The 18,942-nt window shown below is 47.8% G+C and overlaps 1 protein-coding gene and 1 long non-coding RNA gene across 2 annotated transcripts in view; one reads left to right on the forward strand and one right to left on the reverse strand.

The window, feature by feature from the left end:
• Positions 1 to 18,942, forward strand: part of GALNT2 (polypeptide N-acetylgalactosaminyltransferase 2) — a 1,373,297-nt gene that overhangs the window by 1,342,723 nt on the left and 11,632 nt on the right. Inside the window, exons 12-15 of the mRNA XM_050769229.1 lie at positions 4,263 to 4,389; positions 11,646 to 11,738; positions 11,992 to 12,075; positions 14,095 to 14,221. Coding sequence (XP_050625186.1) covers positions 4,263 to 4,389; positions 11,646 to 11,738; positions 11,992 to 12,075; positions 14,095 to 14,221 — 431 coding nt within the window. The remainder of the gene's footprint in view (positions 1 to 4,262; positions 4,390 to 11,645; positions 11,739 to 11,991; positions 12,076 to 14,094; positions 14,222 to 18,942) is intronic.
• LOC126942197 (uncharacterized) lies at positions 8,575 to 17,278 on the reverse strand. Its single transcript, XR_007721523.1, has 2 exons — positions 17,098 to 17,278; positions 8,575 to 8,811 (listed from the first exon to the last, which is right to left on the reverse strand). It is a non-coding gene; the product is annotated as an uncharacterized LOC126942197 (long non-coding RNA).

Genomic DNA, 18,942 nt, shown 5'->3' on the forward strand with positions numbered 1-18,942 from the left:
GGTGGGGTTGAATTGAAATCATGAAAATCCGATGGGGCAGGGAGGCCTTGGCACTTAATCCCTTCTCGACTACCTTTGTGAATGGTTCTCGTTTGTTTGTTTGTTTGTTTGTTTGCTTTTAAATACCCCGTGCAAATCATTTTTACCCGGGTTTAGGCACAGTGAAATTTTATACATTGTGGTCTACATTGGTAGCCTTATATTTACTGCATAAAAGATAAAAAGATTTGTTTTGTTTGTTTAGGGTTTGGAGTGGGGGAGTTCTTGTTTTTTGCTTGTTTCAATTAAAGCCTTTTGTTTCAAATGCTTGGCTTTCTGAGCGAATTCTCCTGGGCTGCTGCGTGTTGTTAACTTACATTCGTCCTTGGGTGAGTGTACCCTGGAGGACGGGGAGAAGGAAAGAGGAAAAAATGAGGCCACTCATTTTTCATAGTTTAAGACTTTGAAAATTTTTGTTACTTTAAAAGACAAGACTAGCCTAGCCTATTATTTTTCCATTGTTTTATGATGTTGAAGTCAGTGATACCATCTCATCTTTGAGGATTTCTCTGCCTTGGTTTGATGCTGAAAGCTTCTTTAGGCTCAATTACTATACTGCGCGGGTGGAGGGACCGTGAGTCAAATTCCTTTTGGGTTTTTGTTTTAAAATGATACATCAACCTCTAGGGAAAGCTTGAATTGAAGTCATTTGAGTACAAAAGGCTTCAGAATTGTTAACCCTCTAAAGAGAGTTCTGTCACCCTATTCCATGGGTATCTCCTACTGATTTAGTGGAAATCCAGCAGGCCAGGGTCACCCAGTAGGGCAGCGTGTCACATAGGTGGCCATTTTTCAAAAGCAGTGTGGTTTTCAGAAGTGTGCATACCATTAGCTGAAATGAGACATCAGCCAGCATTTTGTGTCATCGTGTAGGAAGAGTGTTGATTTAAATATCTAAGGAGGCATTCACCCAGAGACTGGGGGGAAGATTTGTTGTAAGGAGCTGCTTTATTGTGGTTTGGTGTTTGTATTTATTATGTAGCTGTGCCTAGGAGGTTCTAGGGCCTGAGCGGTTCAGGTTGGGGTGAAGATGAACCCTGCAAGCAGGAGCACGTCTCTGCCCAGGAAGGCTGGGCCGTCTTTCCCTCCGTGACGGGCTCTCCTGGGTTATGCCAAGGACTTGGACTCCCCGTGAGGTTCAGTGGGCTCAAAGGCTTCCACATGAGAAGGGCCTGCCATGAGCCTTTCTCCTTAGCACTGCTCTGGCTTCTGCTTCTGGGGGCCGTGCACACTGCTAGCCATTGCCGGCCTGAGGGGCCTTTGTGGGTGTGCATTGGGAGAGGTGTGTGGTTCAGAGAGGCCCAAGTAAGATCCAAAACTACCTCCTCAATGTGTGCCCCACTGGAATGACCAGAGCTTCCCATTTTCCTAATCATGTAAGTCCTTATGTCACTTAAGCAACTAAAACAGAGGACTAAGAACTTAACCCTTAGCTCTAACGACAGGGGGTAAGGCTCCTTGGGGGCATTATCTGTGCTTCTCTACATCCCTGCGGTGCAAGGATGGTGCTAAGTACTTCCAGGGAATCATCTCTCTGTGCTTTCTTAACGGAGTGTGGTCTGCAGAGGGCGTGCACCTTGCCCAGGGTCTCAGAGCCAAGATGTAAACACTAACTGCCTAATTAAAAAGCCATTGAGTTTTACTAATTATCCTCAAAGTTATAGGGTTCAAATGAAATCAGCGCAGAAGATAACTGTAGTTGTACTTAGCCTTGAAAATATCCCAGAAAAGCCCTGGAAGGATCCCTCGTTGGCTTAACAGACTCACCATAGAGAAGCCAAGGGGATTTCCTAGTCCGGGATTCTAAATCTTCTGGTGAGGCAAATGGATATTTAAATTTTATTTTCTGAAATAGAGACAAATTTTTTTTTTTTTTTTTTGAGGTGGAGTCTCACTCTGTTGCCAGACTGGAGTACGGTGGCACATTCTTGGCTCACCGCAATGTTTGCCTCCCAGGTTCAACTGATTCTCCTGCCTCAGCCTCCCAGGTAGCTGGGATTGCAGGCGTGTGCCACCACGCCTGGCTAATTTTTTGTATTTTTAGTAGAGACAGGGTTTCTCCATGTTGGTCGGGCTGATCTCGAACTCTTGACCTCTGGTGATCTGCCTGCCTCAGCCTCCCAAAGTGCTGGGATTACAGGCATGAGCCACCGTGCCTGGCCGACAACTTCTTAGGTTGTGTGGGAACTGTAAAAAGTAAAGTCAGAAACTTTGACTGCTTATGCTTGTGTGATTGTAACCATACGTTTTCTATTACTACAAGAGAGCTGCTTATTAAAGCCCCGTAACAGCTGCATGGATCACCCATTCCTAGTGAGTGAGGCATTAGTTTGCTGGACCCAAGTAGAAACTCATGGTGTTCTGACCCCTGTGTTGTATTTCCTGCCGTGTTCCTGGCAGTCTGGGCACCTGTTGCCGTAACTAGGCTGACTGCAGGATTTGCCATCAATCCACTGTATGGTTTGTGATGGACCCACCCTTTTTCTGATCTGTCTGCATTTGGTGACAGTGGCTGCACACACTGTAGATTTTATGTGAATATTTGTACTTCTTTTAATTTGTTAATTGAAGATAATAATTGTGCATATTCATGGGGTGCATAGTGATGTTTTAATACATATAATGTATGGTGCTCAGATCAAGGAAATTAGCATATCTGTCATCTCAAACATGTATCATGTCTTTGTGTTGGGAACATTCAGTATCCTCTTTCTGGTTATTTGAAACTATGTAATATATTATCAGTCCCTAGAGTCAACCTACAGGGCTGTAGAACACAAGCAGGATCCCTCTTCTCTAGCTATAATTTTGTATCCTTAAGCAAATCCCTACTCCTTCCTTCCCAGCCTTGACTGTCCTCCATTATACTTTTTACTTCTATGAGATCAATGTTTTTTAGCTTCCACGTATGGGTGAAAACATGGTGTTCAACTTTCTGTTCTTATTTCACTTAATTGCCTGGGAATACTGTCCAGCCAGAAAAAGAATGAAGTCCTGTCATTCGCAGTAACTGTTGATTTTTGTCCTGCCTCCCTAACATGTTCTTAGGGATCTTAGATGATACTGAGGAAAATTCCCTTTTGTATTATACAAACCTTGTGAAGAAAAACTGGTTTTTGCCTTTCAGAAAATCCTATCTTAGTTTTTCTGTTGAATCTGTTTCTTGCATTCAGTCAGACCCCTGACTCAGACTCCAGTCACTCACCTAGTCAGTGGTGATACGGGCAGGTACCTGGTCGGAAGGTACCTGTGTGTCACGAAAGAAGCACCAGTCAGTCTAGGCTTCTACTAAGTTCCAGCGCCCAGGGCAGTCTGTGTGTTTAGGTAGGTGGGGGTAGTGCCTAGCCCTGCACGTCTCATTCCTCCTGCAGACCAGTTCTGTGTTGAAGCAGGTGAACAGCAGCCTTCCCCAAGGAGCATTCCACCTGGGCCAGTTGGTTACTGACGGGTCCAAGCCTGTGAGCAGTGTGGAGATATCAGTCAGTTACTTGACTGTCTTTGATCACTACCATAGTCCTTCAGGCAGTCCCTAAGTCCATGGTCCAGAAGTCCAAACTCTGCCAGGAGGCTTGAGCCTGCTAATGCACAGGGACTTGTATTTAATAAGCTTTGCCATTTGAGGGAAGGGATTATTTTTCCCTGGATGGGAAAAGCCAAGATGCATCCTGGGGTTCAGTCTGTTAAAAATAAGTTTTAGAGAAAGATGACATATATGGTTGTCTAGAATATGTAACAATAAAGCTTAATTGTACATATTTATATACCTTCAGTGTTGCCTTTTCCCACGGTGTTGATACTAAGCAAGTGCAAATGATCGTGAGCCAGCTAGTGAGGAATTCAGCACAAGTGTTTCATCGCTCAGTAGTTGTGATGCTACTGGGTATACATGATCTTATGCCAGGAGGCCTTGATATTTACAATAGGCCAAGAAGCATTCTTGTCTCAAGGTTTCTACTCCGCATCTGAAAAATATTTCCCCGTGAACATTCTTTCTGGATTGTATTGTGGTCCAGAGATCCAAGTGTGTCAGATGTCTCTCCTGTAGAGTTCTGGATCAGATTCTGGAAAGAGGAAGGTCCTTATCAGGTCTTCTTCAACAGCAGAAGGCAGGGGAGCCCCATGATGGGATGGTGGGGGGGCCTGTGTACCTGCCTGGCATGTCTGCTGTTGCAGAGCAGCGTCCCAGGCTCTGCCAGTCACCCATGTCTTGTTCATCATCTCAGAGATCTCGTTCCGCGTGTGGCAGTGTGGTGGCAGCCTGGAGATCATCCCATGCAGCCGTGTGGGACATGTGTTCCGGAAGCAGCACCCCTACACGTTCCCGGGTGGCAGCGGCACTGTCTTTGCCCGGTAAGTAGTGAAAGGCTGAGCGGGGTCCAAAACATTGCTGACCACCCTGAAGGCAGGACTTGACCTTGGGCTGTTTGAGGGCAGATGTCCTTCAGTGGGTGTGGTGCATTTATACAATGGAATACCACTTAGCAATTGAAAGGCGCAGTCCACGGATGCAGGATACAGCCTGGGCGCCTGAAAGGCACGGTCCACGGATGCAGGATACAACCTGGGCACCTTTCCAGGAGAAGCAGTTACATACATGATTCCACTCATGTCATAGCCTCATAAAAAGCGCAGCTCTAGTGATGGGGGCCAGACCAGTGGTGGCCAGGAGCGGGGATGGCAGGGAAGCAGGGAATGTGACTGCAGAGGGGCAGCACCAGGGATGTTTGGGGGAGGGACAGAGCTGTTCTATCTCCTGGTTGTGGTGGTAGTTGGACAAATCTTCATGGGCGTGAAGGCTCTTAGAACTGTACACCACCCCCCGAAAATGTTATGGGAAATTTTTTTTTAAGAAGAAAGTTCATTTTTTTTATATATATATATATATATATAAAACCATTCAATGTACAATTAAAAGCAACATTGTCTTAGCCCATTTTACGCTTCTCTAACCAAATACCACAGACTGGGTAATTTAAAATGAACAGAAATTTATCGACTTGTAGTTCTGGAGGCTGAGAAGTCCAAAATCAAGGTGCTGGTGTCTGGTGAGGGTCTTCCTAATGTGTAATCACATGGCAGGAGAGGAAAGAGCAAGAGGGGGCCAAATTCTCCCTTTTATAATAACATCAATCCCACCCATGAGGGTGGAGCCCTCATAGCATAGTCACCTCTAAAAGGTCACCTCTTAAAGGCCTCACCTTGGCTGGGCGTGGTGGCTCCTGTCTGTAATCCCAGCATTGTGGGAGGCCGAGATGGGCAGATCACCTGAGGTCAGGAGTTTGAGACCACCTTGGCCAACATGGAAACCCCATCTCTACTAAAAATACAAAAACTAACCAGGCGTAGTGGTGGGCGCCTGTAATCCCAGCTACTTGGGAGGCTGAGGCAGGAAAATTGCTTGAACCCAGGAGGTGGAGTTTGCAGTGGGCCAAGATCACGCCACTGCACTCCAACCTGGGCAACAGAGCGAGACTCTGTCTCAAAAAAAAAAAAAAGAACAGCCTCACCTCTTAATACTGTTACAATGGCAATTAAAGTTTAACATGAGTTTTGGAGGGGACAGACATTCAAACCATAGCAAATATTAAAAGTCAAGCTGTACTAAATGTGTATACCACAAGACATCATGATACAGAGTCACCATTCTTGATGGCCAGTAGATATAGTTTAGTAAACATGAAGATGCCAACAGAAGGGCTTTCTGAAAGTAAAATAGCAAGTAGCCATTCTGTCAAGCCAAGTGTTCTCCTAGGGAATTCTCTTACGTGCTAAAGATAGAACATTGTACAAGCCAGACCTCAGGGAGCTTGCCTTCTCTTGAGTGTAGACAGCAAAACACACAGCTAAATAAGGTAATTTCAAACAGTAATCAATGCTGTGAAGAAGATAAAATGCAGTCATGTGGTCAGGCATGATTATGACAAGCAGAAGGAGAGGTCTTCAGGTTAGGAGAACCCTTGAGGAGGTGTTACGTGAGTTCAGACTTGAAAGGTGGGAGGAGGTCACTCTGGGACCGCGAGGAATCGGACTCCCTGTAGGAGGAGCAGATCCGGGCTGCTGAGGTAAGAGTGCATTTGGCATATCGGCAGAGTGGAAGCCAAGGGTGGCTGGAACCTAGAGAGTGAGGGGACAGTGCACAGGGGCAGAAGAGCTAGACGGGCCCCCGCTGTGCACCTTTGCAGGTCATGGGAAGCGTTGGATGTTATTTGATTCTGGCGGAAACCATTGGGGCTTTTCAGCAGTGCCCGATGTCTGTTTTATGCTTTGGAAAGGTCCGTGTGGTTGCTGGGCAGAGGGTGGCCAGGAGGTGACACTATGGTGAAACAATGGTACGAGTGTCCCCTCCACTTTTGGAGCCAGAAGCAAGGGTCCTGTGAGCACTGTTGGAGTAGCCCAGGCCAGAGATGTGATGCAGTCATCCACCTGTAACAGCGTTTCGGTCGGTGACAGCAGCCCCTTGAGATTATAGTACTGTGTGTTTACCTTTTCTATGTTTAGATACACAAATACTTACCATTGTGTTACAGTTTCCTCCAGTGTTCAGGACAGTCACCTGCTCTACACGTAGCCTGGAAGCAATAGGCTGTACCATGTAGCCTAGGTGTACATTAAGAATACACCATCTAGGTTTGTGTAAATACACTCTATGATGTTCGCGCAATGACGAAATCGCCTAAGAATGCATTTTTCAGATTGTGTCCCTGTCATTAAGCAGCACCTGGCTGTACCTGGAGCGGGTGTGTAGCAGTGGAGATGGGGTCAGATCCAGCTCCATGGTGAGGCAGGCAGTTGTTTGCTAATAGGGTGGCAGAGAGAAGGGACGTAGAGCAGGGAATTAATTTAGGGTGATGCCCAGGAGCTTTGTTACACAACTGTGCTGGCGTGCTGCCCCTACTGAAATAGCGAAAGCCTTGGGGTGGGTGTGGGTGTGGGAATTGCTAGCTTATCTTTTGTCTAGTTTTTTTCTTGAGACAGTCTTGCTCTGTTGCCCAGGCTGGAGTGCAATGGTGCGATCTCAACTCACTGCAATCTCCACTTCCCAGGTTCAAGAGATTCTCCTGTCTCAGCCTCCCAAGTAACTGGGATTACAGGCATGTGCCACCATGCCCGGCTAATTTTTGTATTTTTAACAGAGACAGGATTTTACCATGTTGGCCAGGCTGGTCTCAGACTCCTGACCTCAGGTGCTCTGCCCACCTTGGCCTCCCAAAGTGCTGGGATTAGAGACATGAGCCACCATGCCCAGCCATTTTTAAACTTTTTTTTTTTTTTTGAGACAGAGTTTCAACCTCACTGCCCACACTGGAGTACAGTGGTGCGATCTCAGCTCACTGCAACCTGCGCCTCCTGGATTCAAGTGATTCTTCTGCCTCAGCTTCCTGCGTAGCAGGGATTACAGGCATGTGCCACCACGCCCAGCGAATTTTGTATTTTTAGTAGAGACAAGGTTTCTCCATGTTGGCCAAACTGGTCTTGAACTCCTGACCTCAGGTGATGCGCCCACCTCGGCCACACGCCTGTAATTGCTGGGATTACAGGCGTGAGCCAATGTGCCTGGCCATCTTTAAACTTCTTAAAAGTACAGATGCTACAATATACCTGTTATACAGAAGTCAGATTTTTAGGACAGGGAATCTGATTTCTGAGAAAACTTTAATAGAAGCCAAAATAACAAATAATGCTTCTGACCAAATTATCTTCTCTCAAAAAGGATGTTTCTTCACAAATGTTGAAGCTTCATTTTTGTTCTTTATTAAAAACAAAAATATGATCTTACACCATAAGCTTTACAAAATCGAACAAAAACGTGGATATATGTGCTTTTTCCTGGGGCCGCATGAGATTCTTTATATAACGTATCAGACACCCCACACCAAAGCCTCCCAGCAAACAGTGGGATTTCAGAAAACAGTACGTTAAAGTACTCAAGACATCGCACTCTTTGTTAGAAGAGAAACTTTTTCAATTGTATTTCGCGGCCCAGGAGCCTGTATTCTCAAGATTTGGAAAAGAAGCTTATTTTGGGGCAGCATGGATCTGATTTAAAAGCCCTGCTGTTGACCTTCAGCCAGGCTGCCCTTTCCCCAGTCGACTCATCTGAAAAATAAAGACTTGGAATTATATGACTGTATTTCTGAGGTCTCTTTCCAGCTGCAGGTTCTCTTAATCTCCTATACAGGTTGAGTGTCTTTTATCCAAAATGCTTGAGACCAGAAATATTTTGGATTTTTGATTTTTTCAGAATATGGAATATATATATGTATATATAATGAGATATCTTGGGGGTGGGACCTAAGTCAAAATACAAAATGTGTTTGTTTTATATAGACCTTATACACATAGCCTGAAGTTAATTTAATACAATACTTTTCGTAATGTTGTGCATGAAACAAAGCTTGTGTACATTAAACCATCAGAAAGCAAAGGCGTCACTGTGACCGCCCCCTGGGTTCATCTTGCCCGCTGCCCAGGTGGAGCTGACTTACCAAGATGGGAATTGCAATAGAGAAAGAGTTTAAGTCACACAGAGCTGGCTAAGTGGGAGACTGGAGTTTTATTACTTAAGTCAATCTCCCCCAAAATTCAGAGGCTAGGGTTTTTCAAGGATAATCTGGAGGGAGGTGGGGACTAGGGAGTGGGTGCTGCTGATTGGATGGGGTGCAATCATAGGGGTGTGGAAAATGGTCCTTGTGCTCATGGAGTCTGCTTCTGGATGGATGGGTCCACAGGACCAGCTGGAGATCTGGATGGAGTCATCAGAAGTGCAGAAGCCTGAAAAGACATCACAAAAGGCCAATCTTAGATTCTGCAATGGTGATGTTATCTGCAGGAGTAATTGGAGAAGTTGCAAATCTGTGGCTGATTCGTTAGTCCAACAGAGGCAGTCTGGTACCCAGACAAAAAGAGGGTTTGTTTGGGGAAAGAACTGTTATCATCTTTGTTTTAAAGTTAAACTATAAACTAAGTTTCTCCCAAAGTTAGTTCTGCCTGTGTCCAGGAATGAACAAGGGCAGTTTAGACGTTAGAAGTTAGATGGAGTCAGTCAGGTCAGATCCCTTAAACTGTCAATTTTGTCATTGTTACATTTTTTGCAAAGGCAGTTTCATCACTATCTCATGTTGGTGCTCAAAAAGTTTTGGATGTTAGGGCATTTTGGATTAGGGATGCCCAACTTGTAATATATGACATTTAATGTATAATATTTCGCTACCTAAATACTTGCAAATACCTGCAATAACAAGGAGGGCCTAGATAAAAGTGAGTCTCCCTAGGTGTCCCTGTATCTGCAGCACTGAGACTGTTTGGTGTAGATACCAAATAAATACCTGAGTGAACCAATAAATACATGAATAAAAGGAGCTAGCACTGAGTAGCACATGGAGGTCATTCTTTGAGGCTGCCTGGTTATCCTTTTCTGTTATGAAGATAGGAAAGAATTGCTTTGCGTTTAGGAATTCTTAAGTGACTTAATCACTTCAGAATTTGGGTGATTTGAAAACAGTGTGACTAGAGTTCATAAAACCTTTAAACCATTAAGGCTGAAAGGAACCTAGGACATTCTGGAATCAAATCCTTTCATTTCCCTGTTGGGGAAATCCAGGTGCCAGATGTTACAAGTATTTAAGTTAATAACTGGTTAAAAACTGACTAGGCATAGGTTAAGGCTGAGGTCACTTAGCAAGACCCCAAAACCTCACTAACAATATTTAGTGTCTCTTCTGAGAAATGATATATATGATCCAGCATCCCCCAGCACTTTAAGTGCTCATCGCTGTATCTGTATATTTTTTAACAGAGAGAAAGTAAAAATTCATCAGTCTCATCGCCAAACCAGTTGTGCCATAACGCTCTCATAATTTGATGAATTCGTCTGTCAGTATCTATTTTTCTTGTTTGCGCACTGGCTCTCCTGCCTCTACACACATATCCACTATGTGCAATTCTGCAAACTATTTTATTTTCCCACAAATCCACGAAATCATTTATGTCAACATGTAAGATGCACACTTGTGTTTTAGTGGTCACAGAATATTTCATTTGATTCCTTCCTCATATTTAGTCATACAGTTTCTTTTTTTTTTTTTTTTTTGCTATTATAAACAAAGCGGAAGTGAGCATATTTTCACATGTATATTTCATTCCTAATTGATTGTTTCCTTGAGAGACATTTCTAGAAGTAGAGCTGCTGGGTCAGAGAATAGGTGCATTCATATTTTCTTATCTGTGTTGAAAGGCATTGTAGATAATAGTCCATATTCCACTTCCTAAAATGAGAAAGTATATATATCACCTTAGATATAGGCCCCGTACAGAAATTATTTTAATAATGGTATCTCAGATCAGTTGAAAGGTTTGCCATTTTAAGGAATTATTTTAAAAGGCGAGCATTGCCTCCTTACTGTATTTATTTTGGAAGAACACGGTGCCTTCTCTATGGGATTCTTAAGGAGGGCTGGCTGTAGCCTGAAGTGGGAGCCTACCTCGTAGCTGAGACCAGAATATGGAAGCAAAGAGGTTTGCTGTGTGCTTGCTACTTCATGGAAGCTTTAAGACAATTCTTGGCAGGATGCGCTGCTGATACCTATGCAGATGATAGCCTTTAATGCCTGTCAGACACTCAAGAGTAGCTTGTCCCAGGGGCTTTATTTATGGCAAATCACGGTTCTCTCCATGAGATTTAAGTACATGGTTTTCTTCCCTTCTAGAAAAGCCGGCTGGGCGTGGTGGCTCACACCTGTAATCCCAGGACTTTGGGAAGCTGAGGCAGGTGGATCACGAGGTCAATATATCGAGACCATCCGGGCCAACATGGTGAAACCCAGTCTCTTCTAAAAATACAAAGTTTAGCTGGGTGTGATGGCACATGCCTGTAGTCGCAGCTACTCAGGAAGCTGAGGCAGGAGAATCGCTTGAACCCGGGAGGCAGAGGTTTCAGTGAGCCGAGATCATGCCATTGCACTTCAGCCTGGCAGCAAGAGCAAGACTCCGTCTCAAAAAAAAAAAGCCCACTGCACACAGACATGGGGCGTGGAACTCCTGCCCCTTCCTATCACTGTTTCTAGTGCAAACATGGCAGTCTTGCCGCTCAGCCCTGCAGAAAAGAAAGTGATTTTCCCAGGAACTCTTATCTTATGTAGTCTGAACTTTTCCACAGAGCTGTCTGGTAGTGTCGTAGCCATGATGGAGAAGGCCGTGGGGCCTGGAATCTCCTTGCTGTGCTCTGCGGCCCCAGGCTCTGTGGACACGTGATGCGAGAGTTTTTAAAGAGTGACTTTCTTTTGTCCTTCATGATACAGCCCCCAGTCCCTCCTTTAAAATACCAGGTTGTGCTGTAATTTCAACTCTGCCTTTTGCCCTTTGACCATCTGTGTGACAAGAAAGCTATTCCAATGGTTCAGTAAGCACTGGCTGAGGCTGGCTCCCCATAGATCCAGCTCTAGGTGCTGGTGGGGACAGCCCGCCCTCTGCTGTGTGCCGTGATCCCAGCTGGAGCTGCTGCACATCCAGAGGGAGCCGCCTCAGTCATACTCCAGCAGACAGGTGCAAATAGAGTGATGCAGACAGAAAGAAAGCAAATCACACCTCAAGATTTATTTTCTTTCTAGAAACACCCGCCGGGCAGCAGAGGTCTGGATGGATGAATACAAAAATTTCTATTATGCAGCAGTGCCTTCCGCTAGAAACGTTCCTTATGGAAAGTAAGTGGCAGTTCTGCGTTCTCACAATTACTGGGGATTCTTGGGGTGCGGGGTTGGGAGGTAAGGGACTGCCATCAGGGTTGAGGACAGCTACCCACGTGCCAAGGCGGGAAGGGGTTGTGGGCACAGGAGCGTGGGCAATCCACACCACACCACCTGCCCCAACCCCAATCTCCTCAGCAGATTTTCAAGTTTGATGTAGAAAGCCCATCTATTCTTAAAATTTATAAAGGAATCTTATTTCCTTCTCCAGTATTCAGAGCAGATTGGAGCTTAGGAAGAAACTTAGCTGCAAGCCTTTCAAATGGTACCTTGAAAATGTCTATCCAGAGTTAAGGTAAGTCCCCAGGGATCTGGGGTTTCACTTTATAAGGGCTTAGAAACCAGTAAGGCCAGAGAAGCAGCAGAGGGGAAATGGAGGTGCTGCTGCAGGCATGAGACTGGGCACCTGGGCCCCAGTGAGAGTCTGTGGTCTCACCCCATGGCGTGGACCTGAGAATCTGTTCCCAAGTTGGCCTGCTGCTCTCCATCCTGCAGAGCTGCCCTCCCATGCTTCAGAGTCCCAGAGGCAGTCCCTTGGTTTTGGCTTGTTCTCCATTGGCAAGGTGATGGGCTGGGTGACCCGGAGGACTGGTGTCTGACAGGCTTTTTGAGTGTCTGGGAGCAGTCTCCAGCCTCCGCAAGCGTGCGCTGTCTGCGGCCAGCCCTCAATCCCCTCCGCCGGGCGCCTTCGCCTGCCTCTGATCTGCTGCGCTCACCCTTGCTGCTCCTGTGGGCCAGCAGGTAATGGCCCCAACAAGGCTCCGAGCGTGGGGACCTGCCCACGTGCCTCCCTCCTCCCAGCTGGCTTAATCACGTGTGAGACAGGAGTAATAATGCCGCTGCCCTGCGGCCCTCCGGAGGATTCATGGCAGAAACACCTTTCCGAGCATTATTTCCACACCCGGCCTCTTGTTTTAAGCGAATACAAGCTCCCATCCGGAGGGACCCGCTGATAACCTACCTGTGGATCCGCTGGGGTGGAGGAGCCACCTGCACTTCGTCTTCTTAAAGGACTGTCAGGCAGATCGTGCCTTAATGCGGCACATTCCTTATTCTAAATATTCCCAGAGCATTTTACAGCGGCTCACATATCTCCAGCACAGTGCCTGAACGCAAGACTTGCCACCATTATCTTTCCGCTAACGGCTCCTTCAGAGCCCTTGTCATGGAGATTTGTTGGACAGTTAGGTAATGCGGCCTCTCTGTGTTGCTCCTGTTCGCTCACTTGGCTCTTTGGAACCATTTCCTCTGCTTTTCAAGTAACATGTCAGGCGCCAGGTGGCCCATCCCCCCTAGGAGGAGAACAGGAGAGAACACAGCGTCCTTATCCCTCGGATCCCTGCCGTGCAGGACAGTTTTTGCTGGGGATTAAGAGCAGCAGTGGTCACCAGTGGGAAACCGCTGATCATCAACTCTCCGTCAGCCAAAGCGGGGCTTCACTTCAGTGGATTTTAACCCAACCATGCTACTCACTTTGCTTTTTCAGTCACAGTGGACTGCAGTTTCTCACAGAGGTCACCCATGGTTTGTAGTGACACTGGGCCCTGCACCCACTGAAGACCACACCTGAGCACCATCCCAGCTGGCAAATCTGCTTCCCCTACCTGTGGGGGGTGAGGGAGACGCCAGCCTCATGTTTTGTGTCTGTAATATCACTGCCATTTACTGAGTACTTCCTACGAGCCAGGCACCGGGCCGCGTGCTTTACACAAAATGTTTTATGTAACGCTTGCAGCAGATCTGGGCAGCCCGTAGCCTACGAAAGGGCAAATCGAGCTTCAGAGGAAGGGAGTCTTGCCTGAAAGCCAGCACCTGGCAGAGGTGGGCTGAGGTTCGGATCTGGTTCTGAAGCATGTTGTTTTTCCTCGTGGCTGTGGCTTTGTTCGCATCAGGCCACCTGACAAGTCTACTCACCTTTCCCGTCTTGACTGAATAAAGGTCAGATCCTAAGTGTATTGGAAAGTTCAAGGCAACAGGATCTGGCCACACTGATTTTCTAAATGACCTCCAATAAGACTAACATTGAAGAGTATCAGGAGCTTTTCCTTCCTTTCCAAAAAAAAAAAAAAGACCTGATATAGAATATAAAGAATACTTCTCCAACATACAGTCTTAAAGTGTTGGAAGTCCAGAGCCGGGGAGAAATGCCGTGTCCCTGACACACACTACCTGTGGTAGGAAGGGGCACGATGCCTGGTCACCGGGTCTTTCTCTCGTTCCTATCACCTGTCATGAAACCGATGAGAAAGGGGCTGGTGGACGGGAGCTGGTGGTCATGTGCAATTAAGCAGGTGATTCTCACCTTGTTTTTCAGGGTTCCAGACCATCAGGATATAGCTTTTGGGGCCTTGCAGCAGGGAACTAACTGCCTGGACACCTTGGGACACTTTGCTGATGGTGTGGTTGGAGTTTATGAATGTCACAATGCTGGGGGAAACCAGGTATGTGCATGGGGAAGCCAGGTCACCTGCAGGCCCAAAGAGAGCAGAGTCGGGGGTCCTGAGGTTAGAAGTCCTAGCTACCACCTTTCTCCTGGGATGAGTGATGTCTTTGAGGAAGCGCCTGGCTCCTGCTGGCCACAGCCTCTTTGGCAGCCAGCCCCAGGGCCAGATAGGATGTCACACACTTTGGTGCATCAGCTCTGTCATCAGCTTCGGACCAGGCTCTGCTGCAGTGGCAAGGGTGCACTGGTCACAGTTGCTGGTTGCAGGGCCCTTGGTCTTCTTCCCGCCAGCTCTGTCCTCTCGGCCATGTGCACTCAACCCCAAAGCACTCATTCTGCCTCTGCGTCTGGCCCCAGAATATGATGTCTACACCTGCCTGGTACCCCTATATAACAGATTCTGAACTGTGGGCACTAAGGCAGCTGCTAGTTACAGCCCCTGCCTGTTAGATGATAATAGTTTAAGATAGAAGATATTCAGTATTAATTGCTTCAGTTACACACATACACACCTTTTCCTAGAGGCATAAAATCTCACAACTGCCAGGCACGGTGGCTCACGCCTGTAATCCCAACACTTTGGGAGGCTGAGGTGGTTGGATCACCTGAGGTCAGGAGTTCAAGACCAGCCTGGCCAACATGGTGAAACTCATCTCTACTAAAAATACAAAAAATTAGCCAGGCGTGTGGTGGTGGGCATCTGTAATCCCAGCGACTCGAGAAGCTGAGGCAGGAGAATTGCTTGAACCTGGGAGGCGGAGGTTGCTCTGAGCCGAGATCGCACCATTGCATTCCAGCCCGGGCTACAAGAGCACAAAACTGTCTCAAAAAAAAAAAACACTACCTTCTCTTCTCCTGTCATCGCAAAGGAGAGGCAAAATGAAGGCTTGATGGGTCCAGCTGAGACTTTGGATTCTAAAAACAGTTTTCCCATGAGATAATAATAGGGATTGGGTGAAAATCCTGTGTCCTCTTACCACCTTCCTGAAAACTTGCCTGGCGCTGGGAGAGCCTGCAGTTTTTAAAAAGGCAGGTTAACTCCGTGTATGTATCCTGAATGTATTGATTTCTTAACTTTCTTTAACTGGAAGTATTTTTGAAAGGGGGCATGTGCTTTTGTGTAAAGCTGGGTGTGCCTCCCAAGTGAGTGTCCAGGCAGACTACAATCCACAAATACCTTGACTCCTTTCTTCACTTGGTGATGTGGTTTTAGCAGTTACTTGCAATGGCCTGGACATCCTAAATTAGAAGAGAGAGAGGAACCTGCCTGCCTGGGGCTTGACTGGGCCAGTGCCCATCCAGCATGGGCATGGGGCAGGTAGCCAGGGCCTGGCCCAGGTTCCCCTAAATCCTCAGCCCTTAAATAGAAGATATTTGGCTTTGATGAGTCAGAAAATAAGAGACAGCCTCATTTTCTCGTGTGGTTTTGGTAGAGTTGATCCTGGATTCTCCGTATCAGCGTCAGCAGTCTCGATGGTTTGGAATAGCTAAATGTGATGCTGTGTTTGGGAAAGAGCCAGTGGGTCAGGTTTGCTGACAGGTATGAGTGTGCTTCCAGTGCCTGTGCACGTGTGTGACACACACACACAATAGCACATACGCTCATCACGTTCTCACACAACAGCTCTCTTCTCATGATTCCTGGGCTCAGTCCTCCTCTCTTCCTTATGCACATGCACCTAGACTCATGTGCTGCTTCTTTCTTCTTTTTCTCTGTTACTCAAATGCAGAGCTTGTTTTGCTGTCTGTTTCCTATACATGACTTCATATCATTGATCTCTGTCCTTTTGAGAAATACTGTTGGAGGGTTTTCTACTTGGCGGTACTATTTTGTTAGAGAAAGGGATTAGGAGGTAAACAAAGCAATCCCTCGCCTCCTCACAGTGGAGTTCTTGAAGTGGAGGAGGAGCCACTGTGGGTTATGAAACAGAGGAGGCACCTGCTCACCTCTGTGCTGTCCGGGTGGCTGCACCTCCTGTTATTCCTGTTGCCCTCACCTCCATGTTTAATCACGGGCTTCCCTCTGCCGCGTGGCAGGACTGCATGCCATTCCCAGGCTCCCAGGCCCTGGCGTCTGTGTGTAGCCTCTGGGCTGTGAGGACACTCCCGGGGAGCAGGCTTCAGGTGTGGGTGCACACACAAGCCAGCCTTTGGCTGTAGCCTAATGGACCAGTTTTAGGTATTTCACACTGTAGCAGCTGAGCCCCCCTGGGTACTCATCACAGGCCCCACCAATGTCAGGAGTCACCTGGAGGGAGGAACCCATACAGAGGGAGGGAAGGACAAAGAGAGTGGAAGACGAAGCGGGTAAAAGGAGGAGGAGCCAGCTGGTATTGGCGGGGTGGGCAGAGGCGGAGGGGAAGGTGCCGTCCCCACTGTGACCATGCTTCTGTGTCTTTGTAGCCCCTCCTTCCAAGACCCTGCCGTTAACTGTGTTCTCAGTCACTGCTGGGAAGTGGGGGCCCAAGGGACTCACTCAGAGGTGATGGAGGGCCCTGTGCGGTGCTGTTGTGGCTCCTGTTGTGGTCCAGGTGTGATTGGAGGAGGCGTCTCGCAGGCTGTGTTCCTTCTACACTGATCACAGCATGTTTCTTTCCACGGTTTGGGCTTCATTCTTGAGATCTGGAAAGCAGTGAGCTTGGGAAGAGATATTTTGTATGTTTCCATCTAGAACTTAGTGAAAATCCACCAAAATGCCCTCAGAAAAGCGGAGCTCCGTGAGGAAGGGGGAGGTGCTGGTTCCTATTCTCAGCAAGCTGGGTTTCGTCTAAACCGGACAGACGGTGCTGCAGGGCTTGGTCGGTCACACAGCATTAATGCGGGTTTCACCAAACACAGACGTGGATAATTCGTGTGGGGCTGGGTGAAGCTTACCTCTGGTCTGTGGATGACAAAACGGACGACGTGCCCACCCAGGTTCTGTACTGTCTGGGTGTTGGGCCTCTTGTGATCTCTGGCCAGCCTCACTTCCGTGTTTAATCACTGGAGCTCCCGCTGTCACTCTGCAATGTTCTAATGATTCACGGAAGGTTGGAGAGGTCACTCCTCTCTGAGTCGGCGCCTCTGCTGGAAGGCGACACACCTTATGCTACAGCACATTAAACAGAAGCGTGTGTCCAGGCCCCAGCCGCGAGAGTTGGTCATCAGAGTCTCTGGCCCCAGCTTCATCCCCCGTGCGTCAGGCTCTGTCACTGGCTCGCCCCACCGCCAGCATTGCTCCTTAATTACTGCACAGCTGGTAACACGAGACAGAGTCCGGGCCCTGTGGAGGCAGCAGGTCTACGGGAACCAAAGACTTGTGCAGCTGCTGCCTGTGACCCTCCTCACCTGCCCTCAGGAGGACAGCCTGTGTCCCGCCTTCAGGGCTGTGGCCCTCGCCCCCGCCCCCTCGTCCTGCCCAGTAGAGGGTCTCCAGGATTCCTCGCTGCACGGTGGGGGCACTGAGCAGAGGGCACAGTGCTGAGGGCAGCCACAGCACAGACCTTTGACACAGGGCACCCATTCCTCGCCTCTGCACGAACTTCAGGGGTCAGCGAAGGGCTGTGCCAAGGAATCAACAAGATTGGATCTGCAGGGCGCTTCTCCCGCTCTGCTTTTGCTTTTCCTTTTTGCTAACGGTGCAGCCATTACTGTTCTCACACGCGGGCTTTCCCTTCGTTTCCAGCAGTAAGTGGTGACTCCCTGCCCGCTCTCAGTCCCCCTCCAATGGCCACATCCTGGAATTGCTCAGATAACTTTTTTTTTTTTTTTTTTTGAGGTGGAGTTTGGCTGTGTTGCCCAGGCTGGAGTGCAGTGGTGCAATCTCAGCTCACTGCCACCTCCGCCTCCCAGGTTCAAGCCATTCTCCTGCCTCAGCCTCTCAATTAGCGGGGATTACAGGCACGTGCCACCACACCTGGCTAATTTTTGTATGTTTAGTAGAGACAGGATTCCACTATGTTGGCCAGGCTGGTCTCGAACTCTTGACCTCAAGTGATCCACATACCTCGACCTCCCAGAGTGCTGGGGTTACAGGCGTGAGCCACCACACCCAGTCTGCCCAGAGAACTTTTACTAAATGCTGATGCCAGTTGCTGTGCCCAGAGAGCCTGATCTAATTTGTCAGGGTCAGAGGGCACCACCAGATCTTTAAGAGCTACCAAGTGATTCTAAATGAGGATTTGGCCTGGTGCAGTGGCACACACCTGTAATTTCAGCACTTTAAGAGGCTAAGGCAGGAGGATTGCTTGAGGCCAGGAGTTCAAGACCAGGCTGGACAACATAGGGAAGCTCCGTCTTTACCAAAAAAAAAAATTAGCCGGGTGTGATGGCCTGTACCTGTAGTCCAAGCTACTCAGGATGCTGAGACAGGAGGATTGCTAAAGCCCCGGAGGTCGAGGCTGTAGTGAGCTGTGATTGCACCACTGCACTCCAGCCTGAACAGCAGAGTGAGACCGTGTTTCTAAAATAATACAAATTAGGACCAGGCACGGTGGCTCATGCCTGTGATCCCAGCACTTTGGGAGGCCGAGATGGGCAAATCATGAGGTCTGGAGTTCGAGACCAGCCTGGTCAACATGGTGAAACTCTGTCTGTACTAAAAATACAAAAGATTAGCTGGGTGTGGTGGTGGGCACCTGTAATCCCAGCTACTTGGGAAGCTGAGGCAGGAGAATCGCTTGAACCAGGGAGGTGGAGGTTGCAGTGAGCCGAGATCGCACCACTACACTCCAGCCTGGG

This window comes from Macaca thibetana, chromosome 1 (assembly GCF_024542745.1).
Source record: "Macaca thibetana thibetana isolate TM-01 chromosome 1, ASM2454274v1, whole genome shotgun sequence".
Classification (NCBI taxonomy): Eukaryota; Metazoa; Chordata; class Mammalia; order Primates; family Cercopithecidae; genus Macaca; species Macaca thibetana.